Source organism: Sylvia atricapilla, chromosome 1, assembly GCF_009819655.1.
Source record: "Sylvia atricapilla isolate bSylAtr1 chromosome 1, bSylAtr1.pri, whole genome shotgun sequence".
Classification (NCBI taxonomy): Eukaryota; Metazoa; Chordata; class Aves; order Passeriformes; family Sylviidae; genus Sylvia; species Sylvia atricapilla.
Window position 1 is genome coordinate 20,430,059 of NC_089140.1, and position 25,337 is coordinate 20,455,395.

Consider the following 25,337-nt stretch of genomic DNA (forward strand, 5'->3'; position numbering starts at 1 on the left):
ACCAAAGTTCTGTATCATATAAAATAGTAGATTGTTTTATTTTAGAGACAGTTTGAAGGAAAACTTAAATCTGTAAATATTGGTTTATTGTCTTTAGATGACTGAGCTTTGGGGACCTCTATAAAGTAAATGAAAGAAAAGGCATAAGAAGTGTTGTGTTTCATCTTGGCCTGCAAGAGTCACTTTCAAAACAATTTTAAGGTTTAAACCACCAACTGCAATAGAATTATTGTGGTTGGATAGGGATAGGTGGTTTGGAAGATATTGGGTTGTAACAGGAAAGAAAGAATACTTTAATTTTTTTAAGACAAGTTATTATTATAGGAATGTAAGTTTTTATTAACATGTGTTAGTATTTTTTTTTTTTTTTTTTTAATTCAGGAAATGTAGTAATACTTTTTTGACGTAGTAAAGACCCCAGAGTATATAAACTGTATTTTTGAAATATTAAAGGCCTTTTGTAACCGTCTGCCACATTGGTGAATGCGTTTGTTACTAGGCCCGGCGGTACCAGTAGAATGTACACGCCGTGCTGTCGGTTCTGAAGACCAAGCCTCCACAGTTGCTGAAAAGAAACAGCAACAAATTATTTATATTATTTTGGAATTTCACACTTGTGATGATTTCTAATAACTTAAAAATATTTATGGTCAGTTACGTAAGTTTGAAACAAGTGTACTAAGTTTATGAAATTCATTAGGACACCAGTACTAAGAAGAGATGTTTAATAGGTCATGCTAGTTAAATAGGGATAGTGCTGTTACAAATTACAAAAATAAAATAGGTCATGGAGTTCTAAAAGCAATCTATTATATATGCATCATGCACATTATTATTAATAAATGCATCATTTGAATGTTTTAGAGACTGCTTCTAATATACATACATATATATTCTAGTGTTTGATGTTGTTTCCTTTTTTAGATACTCAGAAGATTATTATCTTAACATAGTCAAAAAACTGCAGAACTGCACCTGGGTAAGGAAACCAGAAGAATCTACAAAATTCAGGTAATTTTCATTGTCTCATTTAGAAAAATTGTTTACTCTAGATTTTTCTAACAAGCCATAAATTTAAATATTCCCTTTTAAACAGATAATACTGTAATGCTTGTAGTCATTTCTATGAATTTTTTGATGCTGGGGATCTTCTTTTTGTTGGAATTTAACTATGCAAACTGAGTAGAATAAAAGAACTACAGAAGTAATTTTATCTGTCTTCACTATCACAATAGTAAACTAACCCAAGTATAATGAATTAAAATATTCCTGGCATAAACCCTACAGTGTTAAAAAAGTACTGGTAATGTTATTTTGTCCACCTGAACTGCACTCTGATGAAAGGCTGTAATGAAGCAGTGTGTTCCTTACCCCAAGACTATTGCCTGTATTACAGAAGTGCCCAAGGCACTCATTAGGTTGTGACTGCACGTCATGGCCCCTGAGCGTGACAGCAACGTGATTCCATCTGTCCCTTGGTTGGGACGGTGCAGAAGGACATGCTCAGTAGCGATGGTGAGCTCTGAAAAGCCTAAACTCTCATTTGGAAATCATGCTGGTTTAAAGAACAGCTTCACTCTGCCATCCCTGTTTTCTCCAGGGAAAAAGGCGCTCTTGAATTACATTTTTACATGGATCAGAATCAAAGATTCTGTCACAATTGTTAAAAATAAATAAACTGGCCTATCTTCCAACTCTTTGAGTTAACTAGCATTGAGAGCTAATATCCACATGCTCAGCATGATCTTTTTGGAAGAAGTAGTTTGGGGAGGGGGCAGGTTAAAGGGTTTTGTGGAAGATAAATTGCTGCGTATCACAACTGACTAATGGTGTTTCCCAAAGCTGAGGTAGGAGTTAAAAAAACTTTCCATTGACTCAGGCAGGCCTTAGCTGTGCCCAGAGCTATCCAGCATGATAAGGAGCTGTAATGCAGCCTATTCCATTTCAGAACAGGCAAGTGTCTTGCACAGAGTTGACAGGAGATGAAGCTGCTCTCAGCTGCTCCTCATCCTGCTACATTTGGGCTTTTGTTTTCCCAGTCTATTTTTATGCTTTATTTTAGAAATTATTGACAGTTTCTTTTAAAAGTAGCTTTAGCTTGCTTGACTGCAAAATTTGATCTGATTTGATGTCATCAAAGAGTTCCATTGATATGACTGAGGACTGGTGCTCTGGTGTAGGGTGAATGATTATTCACAATGCCCTACACCAAAGAGGGTGCTTTTGCATAAGTCTTGTCTTTCTTTTTTCATTCTCAGTCTTCTTCATGGTTTTTTTGGAAATAGGGTATTAAAATTTTGCCATTGTCCTTAATCCATGACCATACTGGAGATTTTCAAGGCTCTTAGCAGTTGGTCAATACGTCTTCCAAAAAAAAAAAAAAAAAAAACCTAAAAAAGAAAACCAAATTGTATATAAAATTTGCTGGCTAAATCTCCATGCATGCAGTGCTCCTAGACTTATTATCAGACTTAAGCCTGTAACTAGCTTTGGAAGGACACTTCATCTGAGAAGTGACACATTAACAGAGCTAGGCAGAGAAAAAGTTTCTAGAGTTGTGGTGAAAATAAATGAATTAATAATACCTCAGCAGTAGATCTATTCTTTTTTCTGACTTAGCCTAGTGTCAGTAATAGCTGTGTAATACAAATATTGTACAGTCTGAAAAATCTCATTAAGTAGGTAGATAAACACACCCATTTGCAGAAGAGGAAATTAATCTCTGAGGAGTTGTGCAGCAGAAATTGGGTACTACAGGCAGCCTACCTTCAGCAGGAGAAACTTGAAGCTGCCTGTGTCCCATTATTCACCTGCCAGTGCCACCAGAAGCCTGCCTGCTGACAAGACTGCAGAGAAGCTGCTTGACTTCTTTTCCTGTTTGTCCATCTGTTAATGGAGTGAATGCTTAGAGCTTCTCAGGCACAGTGTCAATTTTATGACATCTCTCTATTATCCTGAAGTTCTGAAGAACAGGCATGCATATTTATAAGGGATTTAATGTCTTATGCTTCAGGGCATAAACTAACCTCTAATTAATAAGGTCCAAGAGCAGCTTCTCCTGGGTAGTTAATTTTCAGAGAAGCTTTCTGTGTTTTCCTTCACAGCTTTTGCTGTTGGCTTCTGTCATGCTGCTAGTGGAGTGAAGGAGTGTGTGATCTAAGCCAGTAACTCCTGTTCCTAGAAGACAGCATTGTGTGCCAAGGAGTACACATCCGTTCTCATTGTGAGCCTCTCTCCCAGCAGATCCAGGCCAATAAAAGAATATAAATTAGAAGTGCAGTTCAGGAGAGAAATACTTGTCTTTTTATTTGGCAAAAGGGTTATAGCTGACAGCCATGTCTGGCGCAAACTACAGTGGTTTTTGCCAACTCCACTGTTGGAGGAGCAGAGTGCAGGACTCCAGGCTGATCCTCTGCTACCTGGCTCAGCTTTGTCATGCAGCTGTGAAAAACGTGTCCATTTGTTGTCAGAGGCCTGCCCTTTCCCAATGGCTCCCTCTAAAGCTGCTCTGCTGTGCAGGCTCACATGCTCTTGCTGCTCTGGCAGTGCTTACTGGTTCTTGACAGCTATGTGGTGTTTACACATGCATTTCTCAAAATCAAGAAGAACCAGGAAGCAACTACAAAGCCATGATCTCTTTAATACCTCCCATATACACAGTCACTCTCTTGTGGTTCACTTTTGTCCAGACTCTGTCAGGGAACCAATCTCCTGGCGTTTCACCTATTTAGTATCTATAATGGTGACATCATCATTGCCAGATATAGGCTGCCCTCAGAGGAGCAAGTGCAATGCTTGATTCATTGCTCTTGAAATCTAGTTAAGATTTATTGTACACCACAGTAGTAATTGTCACTCATTGTTAAAAGTGATGTAAGTAGCATCCTGCTAACAGTGATTTTGGGAGCCTTCTCCAACATTTACTGCTAGGGACATATAGAAAACTGTATTTTATTCAGACTTTTCCTTTATAAAATTCATCTTCTCTTGACCTTTTAAAATTTTTGTTGATTCTCTATGGCTCTTCAGTCATCTAGCATCTCCACATTATTCCTTTGTTCTAAGCCCACCTGACTTATTCTTCCCTTTTCAGATTTACATCAGCTCTAACTTGTTTTAGACAGAAAAAGTCCTTGGATTTCTTGTCTGCAAGAGAGAAACTTGGTACAAATCTTGGAAGGGGGGGGGGGATACATCTCAGCTGCTGCAAGGGGTTATCCTTAAAGCTCTAGGAAAAAAACAAGCTGTGGCTGGGTATCTTCGTCTGCAAAGAATCTCTAACTACAGTCAGCATAGTCTCAAGTTCCCTAGGGAAACCTGAATAGTAATTATTATATTAGTATTCTTCAAAGGTTTTCCATTTCACTAAAGAAATATTTCATTACTGCAACAAATCGCATAGCTCAATTAAGTGCAAGCTGTAATTGTTTTTACACCTCTACATCTCTCTGTTTACAGACTTTTAAGCTTAATTTACTCTCATTTGGGCTATACACCAATGTTATCAAATAATCTGCAGGTTTTCAAAACTGGAGTTGTAACTTCAGTTTTTGCAGAAAGCTGCAAAATAGTTAAAACAGGCCTCAAAATGATTGGAGAAGGCTGAGCAGATGCTGTATTTCAGAGAAGCCTCTGAGCATTGTATTTCTGGACTGACTGAACTTGAAGCCCGTCAAAGCAATGCAACAGCACTTCAGGAGTGGTATCACACTGGAATAGTGAGCTGTGGTACTGGGCCCTCTCCCCATGGAAAGACCATCCCAGAAAAAATGTTATTTGTTTCTCATAATGAAGGGAGAAGGATATTCCTAGGTGTGAAACACAGTTTTAAAATTCCTCATGTTACACTGCAGTCTAGCTGGCAGAATGCTGCCCCAATGTAATTTTTTTCTTTTTTAAAGGAACATTACTATTTAAAAAAAATATATAGCTCTTAAAAAGAACAAAAAGAGTTAAAAGATCGACCATTTTCCTAGTCCTGTTATTTTCCCTCTTCGTTTTATTCCACTTGACCCTCTATTATCCTTTTCCACTTTATTATCTCTTCTCAAAACGTGGTGTGTTAAACATCCTGCAGATTATAGAATACCACTTCTTGAAGAGATTAGTTTTTTTGCAAGCTACACTCTAACAGTCTTGCTTATCACATCTGTGTACTGCAATGACCCCAGCCTGAAACACAAAAGACACTGCAAGGTCAATTTATGCTTATATAAGCTCCACACCACCACATAATCGATAGCTTTTCTAACCACTAAACAGATCAATATTTCTGCTGTAATCTCTGAAATCTTACGGTTACATGAAAATACGCAGAACTCACACTGCAGAGCATTAAGGGTACATTGCTGCACAGATTATAGATGACATGTAAAATAATGAGTATATATTCACAGGCATATTTTATTTCAGGAGAGAAAAAAGATGGGTGGAGAGCTACTGATTAGTGACAGTTTGAAAGAGTGCGTGATCTTTTAATTGGTCTACAGACCTATTATATACTTTTCTAAAGGATGGAGGATCCTATAAAGAGAATCTAATTTTGGATCGTTCTGAGCTAATTATGTCTTCATGACATACTCTTTGAAAATAGTCTTTGGTTTGAAAATTTATTACACTTTTACATATTCAGCCTTGATTTCAAATTCAACCCTTTTGGCTTTCTTTGTCTTAGACATTTATGATGTTTACTTCATTTAGAGGTGAGTCAAGTGTTGTCAGTGTAGCATTCCCCTTCAACTACTCTGTTCAGCTATCAGATTTAACCATTCTTTCTTAAAGTTTGGAATATGTCATAATATGCCTCACTTAGCTCACAGGAGTTACAGTTTTAAATATTGCTAGTTTAATTTGTGTTTGGTTCTCTTTTATGTTTTGTTTTTTGTGTCTAGGGGTAACAGAAAATCTGCAAGGAGATAGTCTATTGTAAGCATTGCTGGTGCCAGTAATACACAGGTGCTTTATAACAAGAGTGATATCATACTGTTTTTGCAAACAAGCATTCACTCATATAGATGTTTTGTAAATGGTGACTTAAAATCAAACAGATTTTACAGCAATTATTGTAAAAACTTTGTCCTGATCACTATTAATATACTTCAGTTGTTGAAATTTTGCACCTTGCCTAGCAACCTCTTATCAGTATGTTTCCTAATACTGAACTTCAACTACCTTTAAAGCAAATTAAAATTATTTTCCTTACTCTTCCCACCGTGGCCTTGAGGACAGTTGAGCATCTGCTATTTTAAACATTTTGAATATTTGCGACTCTGCTCTTCCCACTCCAGTTTAGTCCAATGCATACAACAGTGAAATATTCCACAGTGTTCTCAGCAATGACAAATACCCTCAGGCCCCAGGTCCACAGGCACTGGTGCCATACTGAAGCCTGTTGAATGGAAAACATTTGGAGGAACAGGAAATTTTTAACTGCAGAAGCTTTTTACATAAAGACAAATTTCACACTCATAATAGGTTCTTTCCATGTCACGCAGAGTAAGGGCGGTGCTGGCTTTTGGACCAGCTGTGAGAGTCTGCTAAACCTTCAATAAGCATTGATTGGTTTAGCCCTGAGGGCTGGTGCTTGCCTGCGCTAAGTGTGTTGAAGATGTTGAGATGTTTGCAGTGCCTTACGGATGTCTGCCACACTGTGACTTGTCAGCAGGCACACGCAACCTATACAGAAGGCCAGAATCAGCTCAAGTGCATAAATTCAATACCAGCACAGCACCAGAGTAGCTAATTTTGCTGCTATCTTGGCTACAGAGAAACTGCTGGAGCGTGCAAAGAAACTGATTCAGCATATTTAGAATAGTGTATTCCACTAAATACAGTGGACTATCCATATGAAGTGTTTGTTATGCAGAAAAGTTTAGAAATGTGTAATCAGGCAACAGTCCCTCTGTTACTGCCAGCAGTTCAGCATGGAAAAAACTGCACAGTAGTTAGAAAATTACATTATTTGGCTTGTCTCACATGCCAAAAACAATTTTGGTAACTTGCTTCAGGAAACCAAGATTTCCTAAGGTCTCAGCGGCCATGAAACTGAAGAAATTATTTGGATGCCATAGGCTTAAAGTTCTTACCTGATGAACAAACAGTACAAACTTGGGTCATGTATCCTTCAGCCACAAAGGCAAAAATTCAGTGAAAGTGTATGCTGAGTGTAACTGTTTATGATTTTGTGTTTTCTGATGTGATTCAAAACTTCCTAGACAAATGCAGCATACCCTCTGCTTAGGTATTGACTAAGAATATCATGACTGTACTTAGTCCTATGAGATATGCATTACCAGTCAAATTGGTGTAGTCTTTTCCAGGTTCTGATTTTGTTCCTTATTTATTGCAAGTCACTGTTCTAGATAATGCAATCAACTCCCTTCTGCTTATCTTGGCATAAGAAATATCTGTGTTTGGAGTTATGCCTCAGGATTTAAAAATAACTCTTAGATATCACTCAGCTTCCACATCCCTGCAGGAGAAATTTTGGAGGAAAAGGCTTCTCCAAATAAGATACTTTCAGTAATAACCTCTGCTACAGAGGGGACATTTTCCAAAACTACTGCTTTACAGAACTTGGGTACTTGACTCAAGCATCAACTTCAGTCTGGATTTGTTATGCCATGACTGGATCATAAATGCCCTTTGTTCTTGGGCAACCCCACAGTCTCTGATAAAAGCTGGAACTTAAACCTTCTTACTGTAAGCTACATTCATGTACTGAAAGGTAGGAGATGGATGCTCAGAGGTATAGCAGCATCCTGTCTTCCGAGCTCTGCTTCCACATCTCAGGGTTTTCTCCCAGTCAGAACAAACAATGTGAATCACTTCCTAGTTAATTTTAAAAAAGAATCACTACTATTTGGTGCCGTTATGATTTTGACCATTGTTTCTTATCCCCCATCTTAAGTTTCCCTCTCCCCAGGTGGCATGATACATGAGTTAAAATGTTGTCTTGGCTTTGCAACTCATCACACGGAGCCCTTGTAGGATATATGTGTTAATCTTATGAAGTAAATGCTCTTCAGTGAATCGTCACCTCCTGACAGACCACATATGAGTGACATAATACTCTGATGAAATTGCAGTAATAGATTGCTTGAACTGCCTAGTCTCTACCCCTCCCTCATTGTTTGCTGTCAGTTGTAGATTACCACATGTCACAGCTTGTACAAAATCCGGTGTGAACAGATTTGCTGAATACACTGCCATGGGTTATTCTGGCTGCATATTACATGCATTCCCACTGGAGCTCTGTGCAGGGATGCTTGAGCACAGTGGGATTCTGTGTCATGATTTGATCTAAGTAAAATGTTCTGTTGTTACCACCAAATTTCTAGCATGGATGCTCTAAAATATTTGTCATTACTCAGTATGTATTCTCTTGTTCTTTCCGTTTTTATGGACTAGCTTGCCTCTATTTTATTTCCTCAGTGAATCCATAATATTAATTTAAGCTATTACTTTCTTATTAATTCTGATATCTGTTTTTCTTCCACAGTCTTTCTACTTTTATTGAAGCTCTGGTTCGAGTGGAATGAGTAATAAAAAGCAAAACCATGTCATCTCTATTAATGAATGGGATCTGTTATCGGTTTGCCTTTTCAGGGTCTGGTAGCCATCACACAGAAAAGAGCTGTTTAGTTAAGTTGGCAGGAGTATTCTGGCATTATTCCTTTTCATCTGAATGTCCAGTGATTGACACAGATAACGTTTAGGCCTGTTTCATTTAGCTTCAAGAAATAAACAAGGAAATCAACATTAAGGGTTATGTAATTCCTCGATCCCATGTGAGTGTCAGGGAGCAGTGAAGGACAGCTGCTTCCTGAGGGACAGGGTATGGAATCCCAACACGGTAACCTGGCCAGCAGAGCAGAAACTGGTAGCTGGGCTCATCCCACCCTAGCCGGGAATGGAGCAGCCCTAGCCCAGGCATGGGCACCTTCCTGGGAACAGGATGGACGCAACTGGAGACTGGCCCTGCTGTGGTGTTGCTGGGGCAGTGACTGATGGCTCTGGAAGATTGAAATAGGGTCCTGGATCCTAGACAGAATAGGGGCAGCCCCAAGGTGCTGGACAGTAGTGAGGCTTGGTGATGCCCTTAGGGCCTGACAGTGAGATCTGAATCCTCTTATTGCTACAGAATTTATTAAGACTGGAAAGAGTTGGTTAGCAAAAAGTGACAAGAAAGGAAAGCAAGTGTGCTCCAGTCAAAAACCACTGGTTCAATAACATCCAGTGTACCCAGACATCATCATTTGACTCTACTGCCTTATTGCACCCTTTTTACTTTGCCATATATTTAAAAGAGGATACTATAGATGCATGTAGCAATTGTTTTCACCATGTGGATATCTCCTGACCACAGAGCATCGTTGCAGTTCAATCTGCAGCCTTGGACCTTGTGGTTTCATTGGCCACAGATCTTCTCTGCCCCTTAAGGTTTGGAGCAGGGCAGTGGGAATCACTGTGTTTAGGAAGTGGAGTTGAATGCAGCTTACAGAAATCTGAACCCCACTGGTTCCTCTCTCATGAGTAACATTTCCTGGTTGCTCTTTTAGTGTGGTTATTTCAGATCTGTGCCATCTCAGCACTCAGTCTTCCCAATGTTCCTCATAAATCTGGAAACTGCCTTGGATGAGTTTTTGAACTTAGTATTCAAAATGGGTTAATATATACCAGTAAGTCATCTAACAACTGAAATGGTGCTCATTTCTTTATTTCTTTCCTTTGGTATTTTTCTATGTGAATCAAACCAGCCTTCCCAAGTTTTTTTTTTTTTTTTTTTTTTTTTTTTTTTTTGTTTTGTTTTGTTTTTGGTTTTGGATATTTTGTTTTGTTTTGTTTTGTTTTCCCCTTCATTTTGACCATTTTTTCAACAGAAGTGAGATTGAGTTATACCAGACCTGTTCATTCCCTCCCCCGCCTTCTGGGAAACCTAATCTTTAGGTTCTTCTATGTGCTGGACTATGCTTCAGTTCCTTCAGAAATATTTTTTTTAATTTATAGTATTTTTAATATTTATAATAATTTTTTTCATTACTGTTATTATTGTATTTTCTCTGTCTGCATTGTTGATAAAGTGAAATGAAGCAACTTCTCTTAGATGTCTTGCCCCACTGAAGTCAGTTCATTTTCAGGCAGAATTTGGCTTCTCATATTTAACTAGTTTCAACAATTTGTTTTACTTCACACACTGAAACAGTATGAAATAAAACGTTTCTATTCTTTTGGCTCTAATGGTAATTTTTTCCTCTCAACCTGCAGTATGGTATTTTCAAAATTCTGGGCAATTCTGTTATAAATGTATTTTTTTCTCTAAATTTTTAGTAGTTCTCTTACTATCTCACCTGATGAAAAAGCTGTGTCCTAGCAATTGATACATAATGTCTGGCCATGAATATTTCAGCCTTACAGCCTGAAAATCACATCCATGGCAGCAGAGAGGACGTTGTTGCCTAAAGCAAAATGAATTATACTGTTTTGGGTCTGATTTCAAAGGTCTGATGGGGATTTTCATTTCATTATTTCATTTCACTGTTGATAATGTAGAATGTTTGCACACATAATATTTTTGCGAGTTTGGCGGTAACAGGAATTGTAAGATGAGTGATATTCTCTCCAACAAAAGGTTTGAATGAATCCTTTTCATTTTTATTTATTTAAGGACTTCTGCTAGGTGTTCTGGGGGAGCAGTTAGGCTACCTGTTTAACACATACATATCCATCTTTATGTGAAAGTTATGATGTGATTTATTTAACACCTGTGGTACTGTGCACAGGAAAATTGTGGTGAACAGTTGCAGAAATTAATTATTAATTAATTGGCTTGCAACCATCTAGATGTTCACTACTGCTGGCAATACCTTCCATCTCTATCCCTTTTATTTCCCCTCTTTTTTTTTTTTTTTCCTTCTTCAGCCTTCTTAACAATCACTTGTTCTATGTTAGTCTCTCGTTGTTTCTATATTAATCTTAGCAATTAATAATATTGAGAAGATTTATATTAATCTTAGCAATTAATAATATTGAGAAGATTGATTACAGCTTTTTTCAGTGGAAAAAGGAGACCAAGAGATAAAACAGTTATCAGTTCTTGGTCTGATCAATTTCTGAACATTTGCTGTGAAAATGGACGTGCTTAGCAAAGCACGTCAAAGGAAATGACATCATAGGAGGTTAATATAGCCTTTTGCTGCTAGTTAATTCAAGCATTAATTAATGCTGTTCAGTAATCTGGTTCTCTAGCACTGCTCTTCTACTTATTTGCCTGTCTTTGAGCAGGTTTTGTTTTCTTTTGTATTTTGCAGGTCAGAATTAGCTTCCTGCTGTGATGCAGTTCACAATTTTATTGCTTCGCAAAACAACAGCCCACTGGGAAGTAACATGAGTTATGAAGTGGACAGTAAAAAGACTATCCGCATTACAGAGGACATCTTTAAGATGCTGCCTGTGGTAAGAACTGCATCTTTTTCTTGTTACTATAATCACAGTATATATATTTTGGGTTAGTAATTGAGATGCTGCGATTCCCCTGGAAGAGTCCCATCAGCCTCTGTATGCACTTTAGGAACTTCTTTATTCACCTTGCAAGGTGGGGTTTTGTTGGTTTTTTAAGCCTTCCTGTGCAGCGGTAGAGGATTTAGCGAGATCATAGATCATAGATTGGAGGTGCAGCCATAGATTGGAGGATTGGCAGCCAGTTGAATTCAGGAGCAAATACTCTGGAAATGTTTGCCTTGCTTTTATCATTCCTGTTTTTAAAGGAATTTCACCCCTACATTTCATTTTCCTCATATGCCCATGCCATTTCCAGTGCAGACTTGGGCATGTAAGTTATGAAAGATATTTTGGTAGTAAACCTGATATACAATAGCCAAGTACATAATGGAATAGAACAGAGAAATTTCAATTGGAAGGGACCCGCAATGATCGCATAGTCCAACTGCCTGCCTGATCAGTTCAGGGCTGACCAAGCTAAAGCAAGTCATTGCGGACATGGTCTAAATGCCTCTTAAACACTGACAGCTGTGGACATCAACGACCTCTCTAGGAAGCCCATTCCAGCAACTGACCGTCCTGTTGGTAAAGAAATGCTTCCTAAATGTCCAGCCTAAACTTCCCCTGGTGCAGCTTGGAACCATTCTGATTTGTGTCCTATCACTACATACAACGGAGAAGAGATCAGCACCTTCCTCTCCCCTTCCCTTCCTCAGAGAGCAATGAGAGCACCTGTTCTTTTCTCCAAGCTATGTAAGTCCAAAGTCCTGAGCTGCTCTTCATAGGACATTCCTTCCAGCCCTTTCACTAGCTTTTTTTACCCACTGGGGAAGAGTGTTTGCAGACAGAAACACAGGCTGAGAAAGGGAGTCAGGTTTTTTACCTCAGGATTAAAATAGACGTAAGAGATCTTGAGACTAGACAAAGAGTTTGTATTTGGTTTCTTGAAGTTAAGACACATGGGAACTCTCTTACCCATCTGTGACATTCTTGATTTGTGAGATCCCAGCTGCCGTGAGTCTAGTTCTTCCTAAACATGCTGGGAATCAGTCTTTACGACTTCTTTGCAATAGAGGATATAGTGATTCCAAATTTAGGCTGGAGAAATGAAAAAGTAGTATGTTTTATGTGCACATATACATGGTAGAGTAGACAGAATTGCCTGGCCTTTGTGTTCTCCTACCATCCTTTCAGAATTGAACAAAATGTTTGAACATGTTGTTTTGTAATACATTGCCAGGCAATATGATATTTGCCACTTTCTCCACACTTTTTACCTTGTTCATAAGTGTCCCTTCTTGCTTTTCTTTGGGTTAGCTGATGAGAAGAGGGGTAATGCTTTCCATAAGCAAGTTTGACTCACTTTTACAACTGGGTTTAATTTCTGCAGTCAAAGTATCCCAGCTGTTGGCCTCTGGTGAACGTCAGTGCTCCCACAGGAGAAGAGGTTGAGCAAGATGTATGAAAAGTTTGTGAGACTGGGAGAATAGCCAGCTATATTAACATCAACCTAAATAGCCAACAATTTACATTAATTTTCTAGGTTGTGAACTGTGCTGGTTCTCAAGTGGATGCGTTTAGCTTCCACTCAGCTTCCCCACTGCAAGACAGCAAGCTGTAACAAGAAGAGAGCAGAGAGAGTGAACAGGCTGAAACAGTAACATCTTCAGTGAGGCTTCGCATTCACAAAGAGTTAAGCCAGGCCACATCATCATCCTTTACAGCATCTTCAGGTTCCCCTAAACTTGTTATTCTGCTTCAAATGTAATTCTGTGATGACACAAGTGAAGAGAATTTATAAAGTTACCATCTATTACCTGAGAAAGTAATTACTATATGACAACCCCCAGTCTGTTACAGTGCAAAGGAAAATGCGTAAATTTAAACTGTATGTAGTATAAATTATTACCCTTAGCTTGTCAGTGTTTCAGTCCACTACTAGATAGTTTTAGTGTTAAGTGTGTTTAAAAGGTACTCAGTTTTAACAATCCAGTGTTATTCTCTCAAAGTTCTGATAGTAGAGGTAACACTTCTCTGTCTGTTGGTGCCTATTTTTGGTTCTTGGCTGTCCAGATTTGGCAGTCCTGTCTGCTAGATGGTGAATGCTTTTCTGAGATTTACCAGGTTTTTCTGGGATTTACCAGATTAACCTGCAAGAGCAAATAGACACAAAGAAACAATCAAAACACTTATAAAGAATTGGCTGTATCTTTTCATTTGTTTGCAGGCCTCTCCTCTTTCAGTCTATCCCTTCAAGAACTGTGCTGTGGTTGGAAATGGAGGCATTCTGAAAAATTCCAGCTGTGGTGCTGAAATCGATAGTTCTGACTTTGTATTCAGGTAAGAGCTGCTTCATCTTCCTGAAGTGTGTCCGACATTCTAAAAACTTGGCAAGATTGGAAGTGTGCCAATGGCGGTTTTTAGCAATGAGGAAGGATCCTGGCAATTCTTTGTTTCTGCCCCTTTAAGGATAATTTTGCTTTGTAGTTTTCAGAATGCTGTTTTCTAATTAAAGAGCAGGCTGGATGGTACATGTATGGTCTGTGATTGCTTAGTCACCTTGCAGTGATGTGAAATGTGATTATCTGAGGACCTGACATTTCTGGTCATTTAACATCCTTTAGGAGATTGGTACTAAATGTCACATGTGTATCTCTGGTTTAACAAAGTATTTACTTAGCCAGTTTGGCTCACCCATGTAGCTACTTAAGTGCCCGGGTATCTGTTCCTCATTTAACAAACGAAGCATCTGTTTAGGTAGTTTTTAATCTCCCTGGATAGACTGGGAGAAGACCAGGCGCACACTGAAGATAACTTTGCCCACTCTCCCAGAATATGACTCACTGTTTGGAGTTCATGCAAAGAAACAGAGGGAAGGTTCTTTTCTCAGTGATGTCGAATCACACAGCATGCTGGATTTTGTTTTCTTTTCTTACTTTTTCCTAATATTTGAATATTTGACCTTTTGAAAATCTTAAAAAAAAAAAAGGTCTTTTCAGTTAGATAACTGCTTTAATAAAAATGGAAAGTCTGTACTAAGATGCTAAACTTACTTAGTGACTGAATTTTTTAAAACTGCTTTATTTTTTTTACAGAAATCACTGTTTTTGTGATAGGGCAAGTTATGCTGTTGTTAGAAGACACAGTAGAAGACTTCCAGCAGAAATGCATTGTCTATGCAAGAGGGGCAATATTTCCTAGCAGCCAACATAGGGCATTCAGCCAACAGACTGGCTCCTACTGGGATTTTGACTGTGCTCCTGGTTTGTGATACGATTTATGAAAATGAGCTCTCTGTGCCCTATTTTTAGCCATCTGTACAGTAGATTAAATATCTTTACTAGAAGTGCTGTAAGCCTTATTTAATATTTGTAAAGTGCTTAGACATCCCTGGGAGCTGACGTGAAAGTGTCATTGCACAAGAGAGGAATTCGCAAATAATAACTGTAAAGCATTTCTAGCGCACATCTGTTTAAGCAAATGTTTCCCAATTTCAGGTGTAACCTCCCTCCAACCACAGGAAACATTAGCAAAGATGTTGGCAATAAAACAAACCTTGTGACTGTTAATCCGAGTATCATAGCTCAAAAGTGAGTACTACTGCAAATCTGTTTCTGTGCTATGATGTATAATTGTTTGACATGATATAGATTTTCTTGGAAATCTATTGGGATACCAGCATAGAGAGCAGTGCATGCAGATTACTTCATTAAGCCTTAGTTCCCATGTAAAATATGTGCTAGTCTAAATGGAAACCTTCTAAACATGGCCTTTTTTGTAGCATAAAGGAGTCAGCAATACCCAGATTAGCAAGAGCCTTGGCTGATACAAGTCAACGATTTGTAGCGGAGTAAAATTGGTGATTGTAAGCCCAAGCCTCTTCTTTTCCCTGCATGACCCTTATGACCCCAAGCATTTAGAAAGGAATTGTAATCATAAATCAGGAAAGTCTGGAAATGTGTGTCCGACTCTATCAGCAGTACTCTGAGCACGTGTTCTTAGGTAATGTGCTCAGAGGCTGTTCTGATGAAGGCTGTTTCCTGAATGGAGGCCCTGCTTCTGTAATCTATTTTTTCAATCCTGAAAGCTGCTTGATCACGCACTTTTTTCTCAGCAGAGGTGAGGTTTTTTTCACCTTCTCGATGAAAAGAAAATCTAATAAGGCCAGCCTGACTAATCTGACATCTTCAGCAGGCTGGAACTGCAGCTTATCTATGAAAAGGACTGCTGTGCCATGTTATTTACTGCTTGCTAATCTTACTGTGTCTTATTGTCTGTCAAAACTGTATTGTCAAAAAGACAACATAAGGCAAAGCTGGTTTTTTTTTCTCCTTGAAAGGAAGAAAGAAAAAGTACAGTGTGTACATAGAAATTACTAACAGGCATTTTTCATTGATTCAGGGATAGAACTTAATTTTGTGCAATGAGTACTAGCTATGTTAATGCTTACACAACTCTTTTTGACTTTAATGAAGACAAATTATTTTTTCTCCAAAACTAGTTTTAGCTCATTGATATTAGTGGAGATGCACAAGGAAATGAGGAAGGGAAATTGTCCAATGACTTAGCATCCTTGGTGACTTCTGACCTAATCCACAATTTTTCAGGGCTCGATCAGTGTTCTGCCACAGCTTCACTCATTTTTTAGCCAAAGCAAGTCACACTAGGGTTAATAGGATTTACACTCCTATTAAGGAAATGAGAGATAAACCTGTGGGAGGATCGAGAGTATAAGAGGACTTTATGAATTTAAAAAAGTATTATTTACATATTCAGAGGAAACTGTAAATGCTTTTGAAGAAGAAGCAGGAAGCAACTTGATAGAGTTAGCATTTAGCAGAACCATGTTTGTTCTTCTCTCAGAAGACTTATTCTGACATGATTCCCTGTAATTTCTAATTCTTTGTTTACATACTGGCTTAGTCTGATGTTGTTATTGTTCAGGTTAATTAGCTTTTGAGCTGTGCCTGTCAGGGTGTAAAATGTAGGTGAACTTTCTTGGAGAAGAGCACAGTTCCCATGTGTCCTAATGGAACACTTCTTACAGTGGCAGAGCTGGAAAGGAGATTGAGAGACTGTTGAGTTGTCCAGGTCTATAGCTAAGGAAGAATAGAGATTTGAATTCTGCCGTGGAGGCCCAGTACTTTACACTGAGTAAAACCAGAGAAAATTCTTGTAGTGGAGGCCAAAAATTCACCCTTCAGCCACTTTTCCTAGACACAGCCTCAGGCGTTTTTTTGTTGTTTTGACTGTGTGATTCTTGCATGTACAGAGGTTCAGGGTCAACAGGAGGGCCTGAGTCTCTCATTCATTTGTTTCAGAGTCTGGTGGTAATGGCACTTTCCTGAGATACAGAAGCTGTAAGTTTAAACCCCTTCAGGTTGAGAAGGGATGTATCACTTCATGCACTAATTTAGTTGTGCAAGGGGTAACTCTTCCATGAATGTTTTGAAAGGAAATGGCAGTGGCTGTACTCCTCTGTCTTGAAGTGCTGCATGAAAAGAGGGTTTGAACCTACTCAGGTTGTGAAGAGAAATTAAACCAATTTTTCCAGCTTCTGCTGTAGTAATTTGTAAAAAGTGAACTCTGATAGCCTTCAAAAGGTGAAAATCCATTGCTCAAATAGACAACTGCCTACAAAAGAGAGCTCAGTGCTTTGAGTCCTGAAGGGGGTGGAAGCTCCATATGTTTAGTTGATTCAGGAAAGTCAGATCTATAGAGAACATGAGCTGGGTGACTCCCTTGCCTGGATCACTTCTCAGATAACTTGGAAATTTCACTCGTCAGTATATTTGAGCACAGAATTATGCAGGGTGAGAACTAAATCTCTTGGCTCTTTGAAAGCATCTGAGAATAAATCCTTGTCATTTGTGAAGTTAGAGCTCTAAGTCTTTATAGATCTGTGTGTTGCCTTTGTAGTTGAAGGACATAAACAGGGATGCCTGTATTTTTAGTTATTTTAAAAGTATATCCTGCACTTGACCACACACTAATCTTCAACATTCAAAGACTGCTCACATGCATCCTTGGATTTCCACACAGGGCAGACATAGAGATTTTGAAAAGCGATTTTTGTATAGCTGTTGATGTAAAAACACATTTCAAAAACACATACAGTATATATTGTAGTGCATATTTTTTAAACAGAGAAAGTATAAGCACAATATTTTTTTGCATTCTTCTTAATTTCTTGAATTGATCAATTCTGTAAACATGTCCTAGTCTCATTAGCAGTGAATTTGATCTGCTTCAGTATCTCCTGTGTTGCCAGTTCAGTCAAGTGTGTTCTTATTATGCAATAGTCTGATTTTCATAGCTGCACATATGGCAACTTATAATAGGGTGATAGAAATTTGCAGTGTATACAGGCTGAACTGCTGCAGCAGAGTTCATGACACATCTTTGCAAGTGCAGTTGTGCTGTTCCAGTCTGTAATGTTTGTATCAATACTACATTCCATTCCTAAAATTTTGTGCTTTGCAGATACAACAAGCTAAATGAAAAGAAGACAGAATTTCTGGAAAACATTGCGGTCTATGGAGACGCTTTTCTTTTACTGCCGGCATTTTCCTTTAGAAGCAACACAGCCACTTCTTTTAAAGTATACCACACTCTGAAGGAGTTTAAAGCAACACAAAGGGCAATATTTTTCCACCCCACTTATCTGAAAAGTCTTGCCCAGTTCTGGAGAACTAAGGGCGTGAAAGCCTACCGGTTGTCATCTGGTTTTATGATCACTAGTGCTGCTCTTGAGTTGTGTGAGAATGTGAGGCTCTATGGCTTCTGGCCTTTCTCAAAATCCACAGAGAAGATGCCAATCAGCCACCACTATTACGACAACCAGCTGCCTAAACCTGGTTTCCATGCAATGCCCAAAGAATACAACCAGATCCTTCAGCTTCATGGCAAAGGCATTTTGAAGTTGCAGTTTGGTAAATGTGAATCAGACTAAAAAGGTAGGTCCCATTCTTACCATGAAATGTCTTTATTTCACTAATGTGCAAAGGGAGAAATTTTTTACAAAGTGTGAGTCTGTTCTTCCTTAGAGAGACATACCTACCTTACAGTCAATGAAAGTTATATTCTTAAATGAGTGAAAGATTGGATCTTTCTGAATAAATACGTATCACAGAGTTGAGAAATGTTTTCTAAATGTGACCATTAGATGGAGAGCATAGCTAAGTACAAATTATCCCCATAAATCATAGTCAATCAGAAGTGTCTCCTTATCTCAGATACACGTCTCTTCCAACTTACGTTTGGTTTGGTATCAGTTCCCAGGTACCAGCCTCCTTTAACAATTGCTTTATGAAAGGCATTCACACATTGTGATCTCCAAAAGGAGATGCCTAATCCTAGCACAGCCTTCCCAGGTTTGTAGAGAACAGAGTAAGGATGAGGATTGTTCCATGAAGGGCAAGCATGCATCTATGGCTTCATTGCCTCTTGCTGGGTAAAGACCGGAGCAGTGTGTGCTCATGGCCCAGGGCTGCAGAGCAGCTTGTGGACAGCAGTGAAGGAGCTGCCAGGTACTACAGCAGGTCTTGCTGAGAATTTTACCTTGAGGCAGCTCAGAATCTGAGAGTTACAGATATAGGATGAAGTGTAATTCCTTTTCCTCTGTTCTTTCTGTCCCAACCCCTTGGACTCTACCTTCTGTGTATTGCCTCAAAGAAATGCAGCACAGTGGCCTCTGACCTTGAGCCAATTTACTGTGTACACACTAGAGATGACTCTGAAAAGATTTGTCTTCATGTTTTTAATTTTTATTTGTCTTGTTGACAAAATAAGACAAATTTGTATAAATACTTCATCTTTTAAGCTAGCTCAGAAATTTGTGAGCTGACAATACTGTTGTTAAGAGTCTCGTTTCATGGAACTCTATTTTTCCAGGGGGTTCAAGGTAATACAACAATAAGTGAAATGTACAGTAGAACTGCCATTGTATACTATATACTTTAATTGGACTGGTGTAATCTCATGACTGTATTACTCAAATAAATAGCATCTTCTTGTTCAAGTCAGAAATTTCAAGTTTAAAAGCTAAGGGCACTTTTCTTCTGGCTAGGTTCTGAAATGTATTTGAAAATGTCTTTTGTTGATATTTAGAAAACATGTTGTCAAAGATACTTTCACACTTAGTTTATCATCAGAGAATACTAATTTTTAAAATAGCAGATTGTTAGTACCCAGAAGGCACAATTTTATTCAGTTTCATGGGTTTTTTTTTAAGAAATAGGAAAATAAATTGCTTTCATATTATTAGAATAATATAAAACCTGTGAGAAGGGACCTAGAATTTATATAGTGGATCCATTCTCCTAGTCCATGGCAAGAGATTACCTAGGAGGAGTTGAATTGTATGTATATACATTTCATGTGGCTAAGGTTCACTTTTTTTGCTTGTAAAAGGCTGCAGCATATTAGAAAGGTTAAGAATACATAATGCATTTTTCTTAGTGTCTAAGCTGTTTATATTCAACAGTTTCCATTGTATTTTTTATTCCTATACTATAAATCATTGGAGACATACTGTGTAATTTTAATTGTAGTAACTACATGAGCTAAGAAAATGAAAGTCAGCTCCCTAGAAATATTTACTCTAGAGAGAAGCAGATAGATGCCTCAAAATGTTTAAGTAGCTGTATGTGTTAATTAAATGTTGTCCATGCTTGACAGACTGAAAATCACTTTGTGGCCAAATTTGCCAAAAAGGTGTAAATAAAAAAAAGCACAAGAAGAATAAGTTGTGCTGCCCTAATTTGCACTTATATTTGCAAAGAGAAAACCAAATAATGCTTTCAGTATGAGCTACCATTCTGCTAGTATTATCAGCTATTAGAGATAATTGAAATTCTAAATGAGTATATTTTACTGACATGACCTTTTCTAAAAATTGAACAATCTCCTTTCTCTTCTCAATTTCCATTTTATATTCTTCTCCGTGCTCTGTGCTCTTTCCTCTTAGTGAGTAGCTGGAGGTTCCTTACACCAGTGGTGCACACAGAAGGCTCAGGCAGAACCTCCCACATTAGTGGGACAGAAAATTTGCTGCTGCAAATGAGAAGTGAAGGAAGCTTCTCTGCTGGGAGCACCTATAGGGAGAGTATAATTGCCTCCCAATGAATCATTTTGGGCAATATTGCTCTTAAACACCATCCTTAGCATTGGAAAGGTGAATTTTTCTTATTGGATAGAGAGAATTGTCAGATGTGAGAGCCCTGTAAAGTCACACAGTGTGGGAAATTCTGCCTTAATATCTTCTCCTGTACCTTTATGTTATTATGTTCAGCAGACAAGTACAGGTCATCACTAAAGTTGGTGCCCACCTGTCACAGAGGGTCAAACAGAAAATGCAGCAACAGCAAAATCTTGAAATAGAATTAATGATCTTTATTATTTTATTAGATTACCAAATCATTTTTGCTATGGCCTTGCAGCTGAAGGAAGTCTTATTTGTTCATTCGTTTAACCTGATAAGCCTGAAGGACATGTCATTAGCTTCAAGTAAACGTAGGAGGCAAAATGACCTGATTCATATTTAAAAATAGAAAAAAAAATCTGATTAGAAAAATTGTCAGATGATAAATTAATCAGACTGGCATAAATTTGATTGCCCAGAAGCCTGGTTAAAATGCAAGTTTTGTCTGACCGAGGATCCATCAGGTTTTCTGTTTGCTAGGAAAAGACAGCAGGGCAGATGAGTATGTGTTACTTGGACATACAAAACAGTAAGCATCTGCTCAGAGGAGTCAATCAACACAAAAAACCAGAAAAAAACAAAAAAACCCACCAAAACCAAAGAAACAAACAAGCCACAGAAAGGAAGAATTAAACTGAGACTCTGAGCCTGGGAAAGAAAATAGTACTCAGTTGTCTGAGCAGAAGAACTGAAGGAGGAGGGTTTGAACAGAGGTGTGCTGGTGGTTAGAAAGTAAGAATGGCTGAACTCTCTACTGCATATCTTACCTGGAAAGTAAAAAGTAGATATGAGGTTTTTAACTCCAACCAAGCGATTAAATGTGATCTGTTTCTGACAGAGAGCAGCAGTGACTCCTTCCACTCAAGGTGAAGCTGCCAGAGCAGCATCCTGTAAAGCAGGGGGTGCCTGATTGCTTTCTCAGGAACTAACATCAGAAAAAAATATTTTTTCCCAAACTCTGTCAGCATGTGATATTTTTTGCTGCAATTGAAATTGAAATTGACTGAAATTTGCTGCAGTCCAAGTGATAATACTGTTACACATAACCTATTTATAACTTTAGAATACCAACATGAGCTAAAATTCTGTTGAAATTCTTTTATGCTTGTGGTATCCCAGTGTAGCTAGAGAAATAAGAACTAACCCACAGTTCACTTTAATTACCTTGAGCAAAATGATACCACATTTAAAAATAAGGACACTTCTGCATTCCTGTCAGGCAGCCAAATTGCAGACTATTCTTGACTTGGGCAAGTATTATCCAATGTGAAATTAATAGATATTGAAAGAAAGGTTTTCTGCCTTAGAAACCCCTGCAGTATAGCTTTTAAGCACACACTTTGCTTGTGCATTCAGTGAATTAAATTTACATGTTAAGAATAATGTCAGTAATGAAACATGTAGAGGTAAATTGTTTCTAGTTTGGTTAAAAACCTGCTAGAATAGAAAAGTATAATTAAATCAAATTAGAATTATGTTAGATTTCAATTCAAATGAAGAAGTATTTACATGTCTAGAAGGATTTTGTTTTAGTTTTCCACAGCAGAGATATCCTGTTGAAGAAACAGAATAATTGCAATCTTTGGTGATTCCAAATATGATTAAGATAATATAATTTAGACCATATCCATATTCAAATTAGCAATGGATGTGTCCCCATGAAGATACTGGCTAGACCTAGCCTTGGTGAGTTTAGGAAGCCTGAAGAGTGTGGAGCAGGTGGGGTAAGCACGAGTGGTTCTGGGGGTATTCAAATTTCCTCCTATAGGAAGAGCAGATGCTTGAGTTAGACCAGGCACGAGCATTTCCAGCCTAGTCAGGAGAATTCTGTATAATAGATCTCACAGAGTGGCAGCCTGAAATGCAGATGAAAAGCTGATGCAGAAGGTGCAATGCATACACAGAAGACTAAACAATTGGCTTATTTCAGTATAACAAGCAGTTTTTTCTATTACACAAGAAATACCAATAACATATTTTATTGTTTTACTTTCAGGGTGATGATCCTAAGGAGACAATTTATGTGTATCTCAGCAGTTCGGTGTTGGATTTGATCTGATGTGAGCATTAAACTGCAATTATTACGATTAGAGAAATATTTTACACTTGGGGAGGAAAAGGGAGTGATTTTTTTACATGGTGACTTTCAAATTTTGAGTGATCATTTTTTAAAAAATACAGTAACAATTATTTGGAAAATCCTGAAACTCCTTACTGCTGGTTTAACGGTAGCAAGCACAATCTCAGGATGGCGGCAATATGTGAGATTCATCATGTTTTGCTTCTTAGAGGATCATAAGATCGTAAGATCTTAAGATCTCTGTAAGACAGAGATCTCTGTCTTATATGTCATAAGACATAAGATCTCTGGTTTTGTTGATATCACATAGTATAGGCAATAGTCTCTGTATGATGGCTGCTTGAGGTGACAAGTGAACATTTTCAATTAAGAACTTCATCCTGTAAATACTGGCATTTGTCTGCATGAGAGAAGTGATGAGAAGAGCTGCAGAAGAGTGATAAATTCAGAGCCATGTCATTCTTAGTTTGTCCCAGGGTGCACAGATGAAAAAATCCCTCAGGTCAGAGGTAGTTAAGTGGTTTATGAGCTTTCATTTTGTGGGCAGTAAGCAGTGCTGGGATTTAATGGGCCGTCCTTTGTGAGCAATAGATGATGCTGTGGATTTAATAGGATCACTCATATGAGTGATGTTAATTCTGAGAACAAGTGTATGATGGACCAGAGCTTTATAATTATTTATAAACCACTCCACTTGCTTGTGTTCCTGTCTAAGGTCCAGTTCAGCTCCTGGGGACCATGAACCTGGTTCCACACCAAAATCCCCAGATTCCTGGTAGGGCATGACTTGGCACACATCCTTGCTATTCCAGCTCTGTGTCTTGGCTGATATATAAGATGGAATTTCCTTTAGAAAGATGATGGGTACCAAGCCTATAATTCAATTTCTTTTCATTAGTATAGCTTGTATTCATATGTGGCTACAGATAATGAAACTGCACTAAGCATTATTAGAAGAATGTTTCTCTTACCATCAACCCCATGCCTTTCTACACCAGGATAGATGAAAACTGTCTACATTCCCCTAATTTATAACCTGTGTAGTCCTTTAATTTTTCCATATGGTCCAATAATACATGTGGAGCAAGATCCTGCAGCAAGAGAAAGTGAAATATCAGGCAAGTGGAAGGAATCACTGTAATATTTACAGAAGCTTTGACAAGCAGTTGTACCCTAGTTTTTATTGCTTGTGTTTTAATTGCTGTGTTCTACTGCAGAAAAAAAAAAAAAAAAAAAACAAAAAAAAACAACAACCAAGCAAGCAAACAAAATTTAAAAATGTTGATAACCAGATTCTGTTAAGAGTTTCACTGACGCTTTTTGAGTCCTTTGAATGGTCAGTTCAAAGATAGCATCCTTCTTCTTTTACAGTCAAATGCTATCAGGTATTTTGTTTACTAAAATTCCTTTTGCTACTGCACCATTAAATCCCAAATCAAGTGATTTAAAGAGCATTCAGTATTCCACTCTTGGAGGATTATATCTGCAAAAAAAATTCCCACTTAAATGAATGGGACCTTATGAAATAAAGTTCAGAAAAGCCTTTTAAATGTATACTTCATAAGAGCATTACTGTACTGTAATATTTGAAAGCTTACCTTGCAGCAGTTTTATAATCACATAAACTCTCCTGGAAGTATTAGAATCAATCATTTTGGTTAGAGATCTGTTGATTGAGACACATTCAGCATCTGGATCTATTTCCAGGATAATGATATAAGAATCCAGTATTACTCCTACCCAAGCAGAAGTGTCCATAAATTCTGACTGCAAATATCAGCAATAAAGTCAATTTTTGAAAATAAGGGGTTTTAAAAAATACATAGTGCTTTGGGGCAATAACTGATGCCACTAACACATGTGGACCCCTGAGTGTTAGTAGAGCCTTTAACAGAAACAAAGACAGCAGAATTGAGCTGATGAGTCCGTCTGCATTACCAGCTGGTAACTGGAAGAGGGGATCACAGGGGTTTGATTTACTCTGGTCTGTTCCAGTTCCAGCACCACAGTCCACATTTTTTTCTTCCCCAGCAGTGAGAGTTTTGCTATTTTCTGGCCACAGGCATCTGCTGCTCATGTGCAGAGAGCTGGCTGCTGCAAGAACCTGCACCCATGTTGTATTACGGGTGATTGCCTACTGCAACATACTAGTTATAGATCAAAGACAAACTTGCTCCTAAAAGAGCATCACCTCTGTTTTTAAAAGAAGCTGTGCAAAGTGATGTAGTTTTCCTTTGGGTGATGCAAACAGCTGAGGTTGAGGAGAACCTCGCTGTATTTCACCCAGAAGACAAAGGCACACCTGTGTTCATGTAAGGACTGTAACTTGTTCCAGTCTAGTGTAGAGCAGTGAGGTGATCTTGGCTGTGGAGCTGCTACATGGTTTGTCTTGGGGAAAATTCATATATCTTTTTACAAGTTCTTACATTGTATCCAGAACAATTGCAAATGCTCTATGTGCACTAGAGATGCAAGATCATTCATTGCTCTGACTAAATTCAATTAACTACTCAGTGTGAGTAAAGGGACAAAACCTGGTTGTGTGAAGTAGATGGG

The 25,337-nt window shown here is 38.2% G+C and overlaps 1 protein-coding gene across 3 annotated transcripts in view; it reads left to right on the top strand.

Moving 5' to 3' along the window:
• Window positions 1-22,992, top strand: part of ST8SIA6 (ST8 alpha-N-acetyl-neuraminide alpha-2,8-sialyltransferase 6) — a 37,681-nt gene extending 14,689 nt beyond the window's left edge. For all 3 annotated transcript variants that reach the window (XM_066316721.1, XM_066316712.1, XM_066316728.1), the window contains 6 exons: window positions 925-1,011; window positions 11,310-11,454; window positions 13,727-13,839; window positions 14,997-15,089; window positions 17,983-18,455; window positions 22,698-22,992. In XM_066316721.1, coding sequence (XP_066172818.1) covers window positions 925-1,011; window positions 11,310-11,454; window positions 13,727-13,839; window positions 14,997-15,089; window positions 17,983-18,451 — 907 coding nt within the window. In that variant the 3' untranslated portion in view covers window positions 18,452-18,455; window positions 22,698-22,992. The remainder of the gene's footprint in view (window positions 1-924; window positions 1,012-11,309; window positions 11,455-13,726; window positions 13,840-14,996; window positions 15,090-17,982; window positions 18,456-22,697) is intronic.
• Window positions 22,993-25,337: the final 2,345 nt, after the last annotated feature.